The sequence below is a fragment of the Rhinoderma darwinii genome, chromosome 4 (genome assembly GCF_050947455.1).
Source record: "Rhinoderma darwinii isolate aRhiDar2 chromosome 4, aRhiDar2.hap1, whole genome shotgun sequence".
In the NCBI taxonomy this organism is placed as follows: Eukaryota; Metazoa; Chordata; class Amphibia; order Anura; family Rhinodermatidae; genus Rhinoderma; species Rhinoderma darwinii.
In genome coordinates this window covers 230,501,340-230,515,187 of record NC_134690.1, presented here as the reverse complement: position 1 = coordinate 230,515,187, position 13,848 = coordinate 230,501,340, and the positions used below count along the sequence as shown (strand labels likewise).

The window sequence follows — 13,848 nt, the reverse complement described above, 5'->3', positions numbered from 1 at the left end:
GCACACAATTATATTGTTAATATCAGTGACTGTGTACGTGCATTTAGAGTATTTCCAGGGAATAGTTGCTAAGGTGAGACCGATGAATGTTTTTAAAAGTTAGAGGTTATTGGTAGTACCGTTCCTCTTTTATATCTACAACATCCAAGTCAAAGTTTAACCCCTTCAGGACCGAGCTCATTTTGGCCTTCAGGACCAGACCCATTTTCACAAATCTGACATGTGTCTCTTTATGTGGTAATAACTCCGGAATGCTTTTACTGATCCAAGCGATTCTGAGATTGTTTTCTCGTGACATATTGTACTTTATGGTAGTGAAAAAATTTGGTCGATAAATTGAATATTTATTTGTGAAAAACACCAAGATTTAGAGAAAATTTGCAAAAATTAGCATTTTTCTAAATTTAAATGTATCTGCTTGTAAAACAGATGGTTATACCACCCAAAATAGCTACTATTTCACATATCCCATATGTCTACTTTATGTTTGCATCGTTTTTTGAACGTCCTTTTATTTTTCTAGGACGTTACAAGACATAGAACTTTCTCAGCAATTTCCTACATTTTCAAGAAAATTTCAAAAGGCTATTTTTTCAGGGACCAGTTCAGTTGTGAAGTGGCTTTGAGGGCCTTAAATATTAGAAAGTCCCCATAAATCACCCCATTTTGAAAACTGCACCCCTCAAAAGTATTCAAAACAGCATTCAGAAAGTGTTTTAACCCTTTTAACGATTTCACAGGAAATAAAGTAGAAGGGAAATTTACAAATTTCATATTTTTTGCCAAAATTCATTTGGAATACATTTTTTTCTGTAACACAGAAGGTTTTACCCAAGAAACGCAACTCAATATTTATTGCCCAGATTCTGCAGTTTTTAGAAATATCCCACATGTGGCCCTAGTGCGCTACTGGACTGAAGCAAAGGCCTCAGAAGCAAAGTAGCACCTAGTGGATTTTGGGGCCTCCTTAGAATATATTTTAGGCACCATGTCCAGTTTGAAGAGGTCTTGTGGTGCCAAAACAGTGGAAAACTCCCAAAAGTGACCCCATTTTGGAAACTACACCCCTCAAGGAATTTATCTAGGGGTATAGTTAGCATTTTGATCCAACAGTTTTTTTGCTAAATTTAATGGAATTAGTCTTTGAAAATGAAAATCTACTTTGTTTCTGAAAAAACATAGAATTTTCTAATTTTTACAAGGGATAAAGGAGAAAAAGCCCCCCAACATTTGTAAAGCAATTTCTCCCGATTACGGCAATACCCCATATGTGGTAATAAACGGTTGTTTAGACCCACGCCAAAGCTCAGAAGGGAAGGAGCGACATTTGGATTTTGGAGCGCAGATTTTGCTGGAATTGTTTTTGGTGCCATGTCGCGTTTGCAACGCACTGGAGGGACCAAAACAGTAGAAACCCCCAAAAGTGACCCCATTTTGGAAACTACACCCCCTCAAGGAATTTTTTTTAGGGGTATAGTTAACATTTTGACCCCACAGGTTTTTTGCTGAATTTATTAGAATTAGTTTGTGAAGATGAAAATCGACTTTGTTTCTGAAAAAACATAGAATTTTCTAATTTTTAAAAGGAATAAAGGAGAAAAAGCACCCCAAAATTTGTAAAGCTATTTCTCCCGATTACGGCAATACCCCACATGTGGTCATAAACGGCTGTTTAGACCCACAGAAGGGCTCAGAAGGGAAGAAGTGCCATTTGGAGCGCAGATATTGTTGGAATGGTTTTCGGTGCCATGTCGTGTTTTCAAGGCCCTGGAGGGACCAAAACAGTAGAAACCCCCAAAAGTGACCCCATTGTGAAAACTGCACCCCTAAGGTATTCACCTAGTGGTTTAATGAGTGTTTGTACCGCTAGGTTTTCATAGCCAGAATCATGGTATTTAGGTGGTAATTTTTTTACCAAATCTATTATTTTTGGTACATGGTTGCCTTCCACAGCATATTAACTCGTAGAAGTGCATTTGCCAGTGTATGTAACTGTGTCATGCCAACAAAGCAGATGACCAACAAATGTGTCAGTCCACAGCTGTTAACAACAGTTAAAGCAGGGAGAATTTTAATTAGAACTGTATTGGACTGAAGGGCAATATATTTGAGAACTGGAGGAAAAAAATTAGAACTTGAGCATGTTCACAGGATGAAAGAACAGGGCTTTATAATGTCACTTCTTTTTTTCAAAGGGACTAGTCATACATCTCTTTAGCCCCATCAATCAGTTATAATAATAGGCAAACTCCGTAAAATTATAAAAAAAAATATGTATTGAAGGAATATTACATTTATATGAAATTATGCTGTCAAATAAAAATTAAATTTTTATCTCAAGTATGCTATTTCAGTGATTCCAACTGACATTATTTTGAAAACTCTACCCTTCAAGGTATTCATCTAGGGGTATAGTGAGAATTTTGTTAGGGGTTTTTCAAAAATATTTTAATTTTGTGTGACCAATTATAACGTGAAACCACGTAGGTATTTATCTAGGGGTATAGTGAGAATTTTGTTAGGGCTTTTTCAAACATTTTTTAATTTGGTGTGACTAATTATAACGTGAAGCCACTTTAGGTATTCATCCAGGGGTGCAGTAAGAATTTTTAGTTTTGTTTGGGCTTCATTTAAATTTTGTGGGCAAAAATTATTTGATATAAAATTACTCTGCTTCAAAAATCTATTTAGAATGGCCAATTTGTAAAATAAACGGGTGTATAAATAAAATAATCTAAAACTCAGTGGAGGTATGGTAAATTTTGAAGCATTTATTGATGCATAGGCTTGGCTTTTTGGGGCATGTCTCACACTGGTAGATAGTGTCTTTCCTAATGCCTTTTTTGGAACACACCCGACATCTTTTCTGGGATGTTGTTTTCTTGTCAGTGGGGGGATTTACTGAGGGAAAGTGCTGGCCTGGGATTATATGGCAACTATAATCTCCCAAAGAAGTGCCCTCGCCTCCTGGGTTGTCAAACAAAAGGGCCTTGATTATTGTCTCCTGAAATTGGAGAAATGTGTTTCGATTGCCTGCGTATCTGGACACCACAAATGCGTTATACATTGCCATTTGGGTGAGGTGGACTGCCAGCTTCTTGTACCAGGTCTTACTTTTACGCATGGCACTATACGGCTTTATGACCTGATCAGATAGATCCACCCCACCCATAAAGCGGTTATAATCCAGTACGCAGGCAGGCTTGGAAGTTGTGGTGCTGGAGCCACGAACTGGAACATTGATGCTGCTATCCTTATGGATGCTAGTTAGAATGTGGACATCTTTCTTGTCCCTATATTTCACTAGCAACATGTTGTCACTGCACATTGCTTTGCTTTCCCCTTTTGGCAAAGTCTGGCCCAGGAGGGTTTTGGGGAGGCCCTTAGAATTTTTTTTGATTGTGCCACAGGCCACTGTCGCTCTTGCCAAAAGGCACTTTTGGAGAGGGATGCTGTTATAAAAATTGTCTATATAGACATGATATCCCTGGCCAAGTAGTGGGTGTACAAGATCCCACAAAATTTTTCCGCTGACAGTAAGGGAAGGGGGGCACTCTGGGGGATCGATTTTGGAATCCCTTCCCTCATAAATCCGGAAACAATGGGTGTACCCGGTGGAACTTTCACAGATCTTATAGAGCTTTATTCCATACCGGGCCCTTTTATTTGGGAGGTATTGACGGAAGTGGAGCCTTCCCTTAAAACTGACGAGAGACTCGTCGACCGCAATATTTTTATCTGGGGTGTAGATTTGGGCAAATTTTAAATTCAAATGATTTATGACAAGCCTTATTTTAAATAAACGGTCATAATTTGGATCATTGGGGGGTGGGCAGCGGGTATTATCTGCATAATGCAGAAATTTGAGGACTACCTCAAATCTTCTTCTGGTCATAATGGTGCCATAAAGGGGGGTATAATATAGGACATCCGATGACCAGTAGTCCCTAATGCTGGGTTTCTTTATGAGGCCCATATTCAGTAACAGGCCCCAAAATTTGCAAAGCTCCTCAGAGTTTGTGGGGGTCCAATTTTGGTCTTTGGCATAGTAGGATGTGGGATTGTTGGCGAGAAATTGTTCCGCATATAAATTAGTCTGTTTGACCATTAAATTTATATATTCAGCGGAGAAAAATAATTTAAAAAAATCGAACTCTCCAAACCCCGTGGTCTCCACTTGGATTCCCGAGGATGCGGTGAAGTCGGGAACCTGGGGGGCATAACTTGTAGCAGGCATCCATATCGCCTCACTATCGGGGGGGTCAGAACCAGCAACTCTTCTGTGCTGCTGGGGGGGCCCATCAGACTCGCTAGACGAAGATGATGTCAGCACGAACTCCATTTCATCTTCGCTAGCAGAGTCTGTATCTGAGCACAGCATAGCGTACGCCTCCTCTGGGCTATAAAATTTCTGTGCCATATTGTAGTAATGGACACTACAATGTAACAGCTCTAATTTTATTGTAACCCTAAAATGTAACGGTCACTAAGAAAAAAATTTATTTTTTTTATATATTTTTTTTGTATTTTTGTATTTTTATTAACTGGAAACAAACTGGCGCTCTCAAAAACGTAGGAGCGGGATGGAACGGACTGGGTCACTGTGTAAAACTGACTGTATGTGGCACGGCAACAGTGAATGGTGGCGATCTGTGTGTATCGGACTGGACGCTGACACGGATCAATGTTCTCTCGCTGGGCAGTGAGGGGACGATCTGGGGGTATTTAGGCTATTGCCTAACGTAATATGGCGCAGTATTTTCACTGGGGTAATGGGTGGGCGATTTGGGGATTATTTTCTAACTACTGGGACAGGAGAGATCTGAGGAGATCTGGGAGGATCTTGGGAGATCTAGAAGAGATCTTTATTCACTGTATTTTAACTTTTTCTGTCTGACAGGGCTTCACACGACGACTCTCACAAGCTCTTTGACAGAAATGAGCTTGTCAGAGTCGGCGATGAGGAGAATTCTCTGTGTTTTGTTTACATATGCTGTGATTGGTCATTCATTTTTGAATGACCAATCACAGCCATCGACGTCACAGGACCACTTTGATTGGTCCTGTATCGGCGAGCAGCAAGTGTTTGTTGCTACTCGCCGCCGTGATCTGCCTGCTGTCACCATGTCAAGTGACATGGTGACAGTTTATCGTCTGGACGTAACTGTACGTGATAATGCGGGAATGCACCGCAGATTATGACGTACATTAACGTGATCCGGCGGGAAGGGGTTAACAAGGATTTACCGCTGGCAACGGTAGAGAGATAAAAATTCTAGTCAAAGCCCCTAAAATACTCTTCTCAGGGTGGGTAATGAGAACAAATGCTGAGATTTAGCTCCTTTCTAGATTGAGCTACAAGAATGAAAAGACGTCAGTAAAATAACTGGCTGACATAGCACAAAGTGGCACATCTAAATTTTAATAACAAATATGTGCTAAAACAAGGTAATCTATAAATATGGAACTAATTACCTGAAAACCACTAGTTTGTATATTGCTTATAAATTATTAGTTATTTGAATGAGCAAAAAATTGATTGAATGTCAGTATGTAATATCGAAATGCAAATGAAAAATACTTACTTTTCATCTGGCCTTAAGACACTGCAGTATGCGTCCGGTCGATTAACAAAAAATCCTGTTCTCTTCACAACATTTTCCGCAATAACATTGAGTCGATCCAGGACATTACAGAGTTTGCTAAAATAAAATAAATGTTTTTTTGGATACTGTGTTTTTTTTAAAATAAATTTGGACGCAAAACAAACATATCTACCAAACCCACCTACCCACCTAAATGCAATACCTAAACATGTTAGCAAAAGACAAATCGAAAGGAGTAGAAGTACCAATACCAGTTATAAAGATGTGTCATAATTTAAACAAAAGTACTTTCCTTATATATATATATATATATATATATATATATATATATATATATATATATATATATTCATTCATTACGGTATGTAAAATGAACCCCAGATCCAGTGGGAATCCAGAATCAGGCAAACCTACTCCAAATTATTATCTGTTATAGTTTCTTGCTCCACATGAAAGAATGGGGTTTCAAGCTACTGCTTAACCTCTCCATTGATTTTATTCTTCAGAAGAGCCATTATCACTTCCTGTCAGTGACTAGGTATTAAAAAGTCTATAACATGTAACTGATGGATGTACGGTGTACCTTTTTAGCCAAGGAATAAAGATTAGGCATCCAAATACTTGTTTGAAGGTTGACTAACTGCATCAACTTTCGCTAATGTACACTATACGGTCAAAGCTCTCCAGAAGAAACCCCCCCCCCCACCCCCACACACACACCATCTAAAACAGATTTTGATTTGACAAATTTTCAATAACCCTATCGTCTGTGAATACTGGCCCTCTTATTTGAGAGTACCACTTTCCCTTGAAAATAATTTGTAGCTGCAATTTTGGGTGGTAATCTCAAAACGGGTTTCACTGTACATCTTTCCGCAAGTCGGTCCTATGAAATCTTGTGGACCATGATTTAAGGAACTATTTGTTTTTCCATGTGTAAGGCATGTTCATAGTTTTCCTATACGTAAATGTGTGTGCGCATATACACACATAACGATACAGCACATACCCAGATATCTTGGCCTGGAGAAATTAACGCAGGATGCTTGTATATTAAAGAAGCACTCCTATGAAAATGTTTATTGCTTTGCTCGTTTGTAATGGGCATCTTGTACAAGTATATGTTCTTTCTTTGCTCACCGAGAATCTAGTTTTCAAAACACAGGCTCCGTTCGGCTCCCCCGTGTGGTTATGTGACCTCTAATCTGACTGGCCGATTTTAACAGCGTCTTATGTGTGGACCGGAAGCCAGTTTCTCTAAGTAGGTCTATGAGATAAATAATGGAGGAATCCTCCAGCTCACCAGTTTGTATGTCCAGGTTTAGACTGCACACGGATCCTCGTGGCGGCACACGGTATAATCGGAACAAGTAGAGAGGATGCAATCCAGCGCTGGTATGTTTAAAAGGAAATTGTATTCCAACTTTAATTCAGATAATAATAAAATCCAATACGTATGGGGGTGGTTGCCTCAGCAATAAGCCTACACGTTTCAGACAGATCACCTGTCCTTAGTCACGGCACATTATGAAAGTTGCAAACAAAACAACCTGCATTTATATCTGGTCAGTTCTCCATTGAAACTTTTCCCGTTTCACTATTGTATAAATAACAAATATAGTAAATGTAATTAAATTCTTGCCGCTGGAACGAATGCATTTTTGGCAACATTTACTTATTTTGCACGAAGGTTGCATTATTCAGATGCACCGTCTAGTTCAGACATGGGCAAACTACGGCCCGCGGGCCACATACGGCCCGTTAGGCTTTTTAATCCGGCCCGCCGAACTTGTCCAAATAATAGTAAAAACCTCCTTTTTTTTCCCCTTTCCCTGCAATGCCCACGTTTTCCCAATAGATGGCGCACTCAAAACACATTGACCGTTGTTAACCCCTTAACGCCGAAGGACGGATATATCCGTCCTCAGCAGCTGCTAGTTCGCGCAGGAGGACGGATATATCCGTCCTGTGATCGCGCGGGTACTGACAGTTTACCCACGCGATCAGCGGCAGGAGCACGGCTGTTATACACAGCCTGGCTCCTGCTGCAACTGCCGGAATCGAAGCACGCGCCGATTCCGGCAGTTTAACCCATTAAATGCCGCTGTCAACAGTGACAGCGGCATTTAATGTGTTTGACAGAGGGGGGAACTCCCTCTGTCTCCCGATCGGCGCCCCCGCAAACAAATCGCGGGTCGCCGTCGGGTTTCCATGACAGCCGGGGGTCTAACAAAGACCCCCAGGTCTGTCTTCAGCATCTGCCTGTTAGGCGATGCCAGAGGCATGACCTAACAGGTTGCCTGTCAGTTTTACACTGACAGGCAATAATGCTTTGGTATACGAAGTATACCAAAGCATTATATATGCGATCGGCATATCGCATAGTGAAGTCCCCTGGTGGGACTAAAAAAAAAAAAAGTAAAACCGTTAAATAAAGTTTGTGAAAAAAAAAAATAAAAAAAATTACAGTCAAAGTCAAATAAAACTACTTTTTTGCCCCAAAAAGTGGTTTTATTTAATAAAACGGTCAAAACAAATCACACATACACATATGTGGTATCCCCGCGATCGTAACAACTTGACCAATAAAATGAACACATTAATTAAACCGCCGGATGAACGGCGTCCAAAGAAAACGCAAAAAACAACGGCAAAATTCTCTCTTTTCTCCCATTCCCCCCATAAAAAATAAAATAAAAGTTCATCTATAAGTCCTATGTACCCCAAAATAGTACTAATGAAAACTACACATTGTCCCGCAAAAATCAATCCCACGTACGGCCACATCGACGGAAAAATAAAACCGTTACGGCTCTTGGAATGCGGCGATGCAAAAACAAGTAATTTTTTTCTAAAAGGGTTTTTATTGTGCAAACGTAGAAAAAACATATAAAACCTTTACACATTTGGTATCCCTGTAATCGTGCCGACCCATAGAATAAAGTTAACATGTTATTTACGCTGCATAGTAAACGGCGTAAATTTATAACGTGAAAATTAATGCTGGAATAGCTGCTTATTTTCAATTCTCTCCTAAAATAAAGTTAATAAAAGTTAATCAATATGTTATAAGGATCTAAAAATGGTACAATTACAAAATACAACTCGTCCCGGAAAAAACAAGCCCTTATACGGCTATGTCGACGGAATAAAAAAAGAGTTACGACTCTTGGAATGCGACCGTGGAAAAACAAAAAATAATCCTTGGTCATTAACGTGCAAAATGGCCCGGTCATTAAGGGGTTAATGTGGCGCGTATTTCTCTTTATTTCACTTTAATTTTCACTTCGTTTCACGTCACCATTAAGCCCTTCGGTTTTCAAAGAGTACAATATCAGCCGTCACTTTGCCACGAAGCATGCAAACTATGCTAGCAAGCAGTCAACACAAGAACGGGCGGCTACTTTACAGAGTCAACAGAACTTTTTTCTTGATAAATCACAGTGCGTATGTTATTTTAATCTATTTACATTTCCTTCTCCCAGTATCTGCGAAATAGTATGTAAATGCCATATCTTGCATATTCCTTGAGACAAATTTATTAACTGATAAGGGCTATTTTTCACATTTGAAAGACAGTTAATAAATTGGGTTGTAGTGTTCTTACTGTGCTATGAGGTTTGCACACACTACATTTAATGCTTTAGTATATCCGGCCCAAACACTCCCTCCAAATGCTCCTGGCCCGGCCCCTCTGTCAAATTTTAGAACCCATTGTGGCCCGCGAGTCAAAAAGTTTGCCCACCCCTGGTCTAGTTCCTGCAAACTCAGGTGGGAATTCCAGCTTGTCAGCTGTTCTTTTCCACAGGTGATGTTGGACTTCCTTGTGTTTGTTACATTGAATGGACACAGTGAAACATTTTCAATGGAGAACTGACCGGATATAAATGCAGGTTCTTTTGTTTGCAACTTTCATAATGTTCCATGACGAAGGACAGGCGATCTGTCTGAAACGCATAGGCTTATTGCTGAGGCAACCACCCCCATATGTATTGGATTTTATTATTATCTGAAATCAAGTTGGAATACCATTTCCTTTTAAACATATCAGCGCTGGATTGCAATCTTTCTACTTGTAAGTCTATGAAACTCACATTCTGAGTCTCAGACTTACATAGAGAAATAGGCCAGTCAAATTAGAGATCACGTGACCGCACAGGGGAGCCGAACAGAGCCTGTGTTTTGAATACTAGACGCTCGGTGAGCAAATAAATAGCATATACATATACAAATGGGCAAAGCAATAGTAATTTTCATGGGAGTTCTTCTTTAACAAAGTCTTTGCACTTGGAAATTGCGGCCAAACTAACTTACACAATTTTCTTAATCCTGGAAAAAATACTTTGCCGCCATGATGACAATCATAGCACAAAAAAAGTGACAAAAACCACAAAGAAAAAAACGTTTCATGTCAATGTAACCTTATAGTAAACATACCATCAAGATAAAGTGGGTGCAGCCATATGAAATCAGTTTATTAAATCTCTAGGAACCATAACCACATGGCTGGAAAAAAACAGGTTTTCAGTTTGGGTATTCTAGTTTGCAAATAATTACTGCAACACGAAAATTAAGAGTCTTATCCCCAGCAACAAAATAATAAAGTGAACTGTGAACTAAATCCGTATATACACTATTTTTCTTTACCTTTTAGTATACTTTGCCATATCCCAGGGAATGTAAACAATGCTAAGCTCAGGCGGTATAAACTGGTTTAAATAGGTAACCGCAGAAACTAGTTCATCACTTAGGATCCTCTCGTGTCTTCTCTTTTCTCGTTCCTGTGTTAAATAAACAATAAAAATTATCAAATTAAATATATTACACATACTAAAACATAAAAGTAGAACCTTCACTCCTGCTTGGAAGGTGAATTCTTGTATTAGCTTTTCCTATGTTTGGCAATGGTGCTGTTCTAGACATTTTGATGTCCCTTATCCTCGCCTTGCTTATGCTCAACTTTTTATCCCCATACTTCCATTGATATTGATTGTTGCAGGAAAGTAACTGGATTGTAGAAAACTATTATTTTGTTTCCTATAAGCTTAGAGTTTTTTACTGTGTTTATATCCACAATAATATTATGCAAGGAAAGACGATCCACCTCTTAGGATTCGAAGGGCACTTCTTTACAGTACTGTACATATACGCACATCCATAAAGCCGTATAAAATATGGATAGTAACTAGTGTACATATCACAGGGACTTACTGACCACTCAGGCGATGACCGAGGGGTCCACAGGATACTAGGTACATCATGTTTCAGATGGGTATCATACAGCCCCCCAATGATATCCTCATGGATACAGTGATGCAATAGCCTTCTGGCCACTGGCCAATCAATTTCTTCGGGGCGAGCGCCGTCCAGACGCCTGTTGCTCACGCAGACCATCTCTAGGAGTAAGCTGAGAAGGGCGCACAAAGTCCGGGTACAGTCCCCCCCTGGGGAAGAGCGACGGCGGCGGCTCCGTCCAGTCTGGGAGACGCACTGGGGAGATTTTGAGGAAACGGAAGGCTGCTTCCAGGTCGTCCGGAGAGCGGACAGCAAAGGTTTGCCCCTGTCGGTGGAGGATGATGTGGAAAGGAAGGCCCCATCTGTAGGAAGCGCCTGCATCTTTAGTTGCCTCCAGCAGAGGGCGTATCACCCTGCGCATATGTAGGGTCAGCCTTGAGACATCCGGCAAAATGGTCACCTCCGCACCCTGGAAAGGAATGGCCCCCCGCTCCCAAGCTCGCCGTGCAATGTCCTCTTTTTGTTTATAAAAGTGAACCCTGCAGATGACATCTCGGGGACGATTACTTTCCCTGATCCGCGGGCCTGCCAAGCAACGTACCCTATCCATTTCAAAGGCCAAATCACGTGGTCTGTCCATGAGCTTGTTGAAGATATGGGTGACGACCTCGTATAGCTCCTCGGGCGGTACAGATTCTGAAATGCCCCCTCAGCTTTAAGTTGTTCCGTCTCCCCCTGTTCTCCACGTCGTCCAGGTGCAGGGAAAAGTCCCTCATTTGAGTCGATTGGGTGACCATAGACTGAGAGAGGACCGAAATGTCCGTACTGTGAACAGAGTTCTTGCGCTCCAATGCGTCTACCCGTGCGGTTAAAGATCGTAAGTCCTGGGTCACCACCCCTATGGCCCGGTCATGTTTCTCTTCCAGTCGGGCTAGACGAGCATCCAAATCTGATTTCGAGGGCAGTGCCCTCACCATCTCCCATAACTCTGCCAGGGTCCGTTCCATGGAAGGAAGGTGGCCAGTGGAAGTCGTTAGGTGGGAGTCCCCCCCGGTCAGCGGAGAGGGTGAGCAGGCCTCTTAGTATGGCTGGTATGCCCTGGCTCCATGATGACATGTCCTCTGTGTGGTAATGCCGGGGAAAAGCAGTGGAGAGTGGTGACTCATCTATCGCGCCATTTTTTCCCTTGCGGCCATGTTCCCGCCCAGTCTCTGGTGGATGCTGCGGGGGGAGGGGAGCAGCTGCTCTCCTCGGAGGCACAGACCCTGCCACGATCCCTGCATCTGGACCTACCTCCGGGGACGGAGCTTCAGAGGAGCGGTCCTGCAGTCTTCTGGGAGATCCGCCGGAACGACGGTGCCGGTGGGTGGGGAGTCCCCACGCGACGTCGGGGATCGGCTGCGGCCTACGGCTGGGATGGAGGAGGGCCGCGGTGAAGACCCGTCGCGGCCGGATCGGAGATAGCGATCCATTGAGGGACCTGGGGTGACCGACTGAGACTTGCGGTGTCTCCCCTTGGTCATCCCGGCGCTGGAGCAGGTAAGTGGTGCCCATGGTAGTGTGCAGAGAGTGATGCGGGTCCGGAGCTCTGAGCACACGCGTCCTCACACCGCCATCGTCAAGCCACGGCCCCTCAGCGCTGTTTCTAACAGCTCCACTACAGCCAAAACATCCAGTCAAGCTCATAATGACTCGGACGAACAGATCTATGCCCAGGGGACCGGCAATTCCAGCCCCTTCCCAAACAATCCCGTAGATATTAAGAGCCACGCGGCAATCTATCATGGCCGACAAGGCCGCGGCAATCTATCATGGCCGACAAGGCCGCGGCAACTACCAGCAAGACTCCTTCTCTAGCAGGGTCATCCCTGCCTCCCTCGCCGCCGCCAGCAGTTCCCACATAAACCACCGATTTATTACGGAACATTGCACAACTGTTCCAAACTGACCTTTCACAAGCCGTTGCTGAATTTTCCCGCCAACTATATGAGGTAGAACAAAGAGCCTCCGACAGAGACCAGAGCGGATGAAATGGCGGACACTGTAGATTAGGACCGCCGGGACATTGCCTCTCATTCTGCCCAATTGGAGGCATTAGAACTTAAATTGGAGGATCTAGAGAATAGATCTAGAAAATTACTAGTCAGGGGTCTGTACATGTACATGTTTGAGACATTGTGGCGGAGCAGTTTCCCCCTAGGGGTACTATCTGCTCACATACTCTCCAAAGAATTATTGGGACGATTGGTACCTGTTTTTTTGCTTACTGTGTTTCCCCCTTCCCATTTTAGCCTTTTCACGCATTTCCACGGTCACTTGCTTAAAGAGGCTCTGTCACCAGATTTTGCAACCCCTATCTCCTATTGCAGCAGATCGGCGCTGCAATGTAGATAAGAGTAACGTTTTTTGTTTTTTTTTAAAACGAGCATTTTTGGCCAAGTTATGACCATTTTTATATTTATGCAAATGAGGCTTTCTAAAGTACAATTGGGCGTGTTTAAAGTTATGTACAAGTGGGCGTGTATTGTGTATGTAAATCTGGCCGTTTTTACTTCTTTTACTAACTGGGCGTTGTGACTAGGAGTGTATGATGCTGACGAATCAGCATCATCCACTTCTCTTCGTTAACACCCAGCTTCTGGCAGTGCACAGACACACAGCGTGTTCTCGAGAGATCACGCTGTGACGTCACTTCCCCAGGTCCTGCATCGTGTCGGACGAGCGAGGACATATCGGCACCAGAGGCTACATTTGATTCTGCAGCAGCATCGGCGTTTGCAGGTAAGTCGATGTAGCTACTTACCTGCAAAAGCTGATGCTAAGCAGAATCAACTGTAGCCTCTGGTGCCGATGTGTCCTCGCTCGTCCGACACGATGCAGGACCTGGGGAAGTGACGTCACGGCGTGATCTCTCGAGAACACGCTGTGTGTCTGTGCACTGCCAGAAGCTGGGTGGTAACAAAGAGAAGTGGATGATGCTGATTCGTCAGCATCATACACTCCTAGT

At 42.5% G+C, this 13,848-nt stretch overlaps 1 protein-coding gene across 3 annotated transcripts in view; it reads right to left on the bottom strand.

The window, feature by feature from the left end:
* The window catches only part of FIG4 (FIG4 phosphoinositide 5-phosphatase), a 338,548-nt gene that overhangs the window by 177,184 nt on the left and 147,516 nt on the right, over positions 1 to 13,848 (bottom strand). For all 3 annotated transcript variants that reach the window (XM_075862266.1, XM_075862267.1, XM_075862268.1), the window contains 2 exons: positions 10,254 to 10,387; positions 5,586 to 5,702 (listed from right to left, as the gene is read on the bottom strand). In XM_075862266.1, coding sequence (XP_075718381.1) covers positions 5,586 to 5,702; positions 10,254 to 10,387 — 251 coding nt within the window. The remainder of the gene's footprint in view (positions 1 to 5,585; positions 5,703 to 10,253; positions 10,388 to 13,848) is intronic.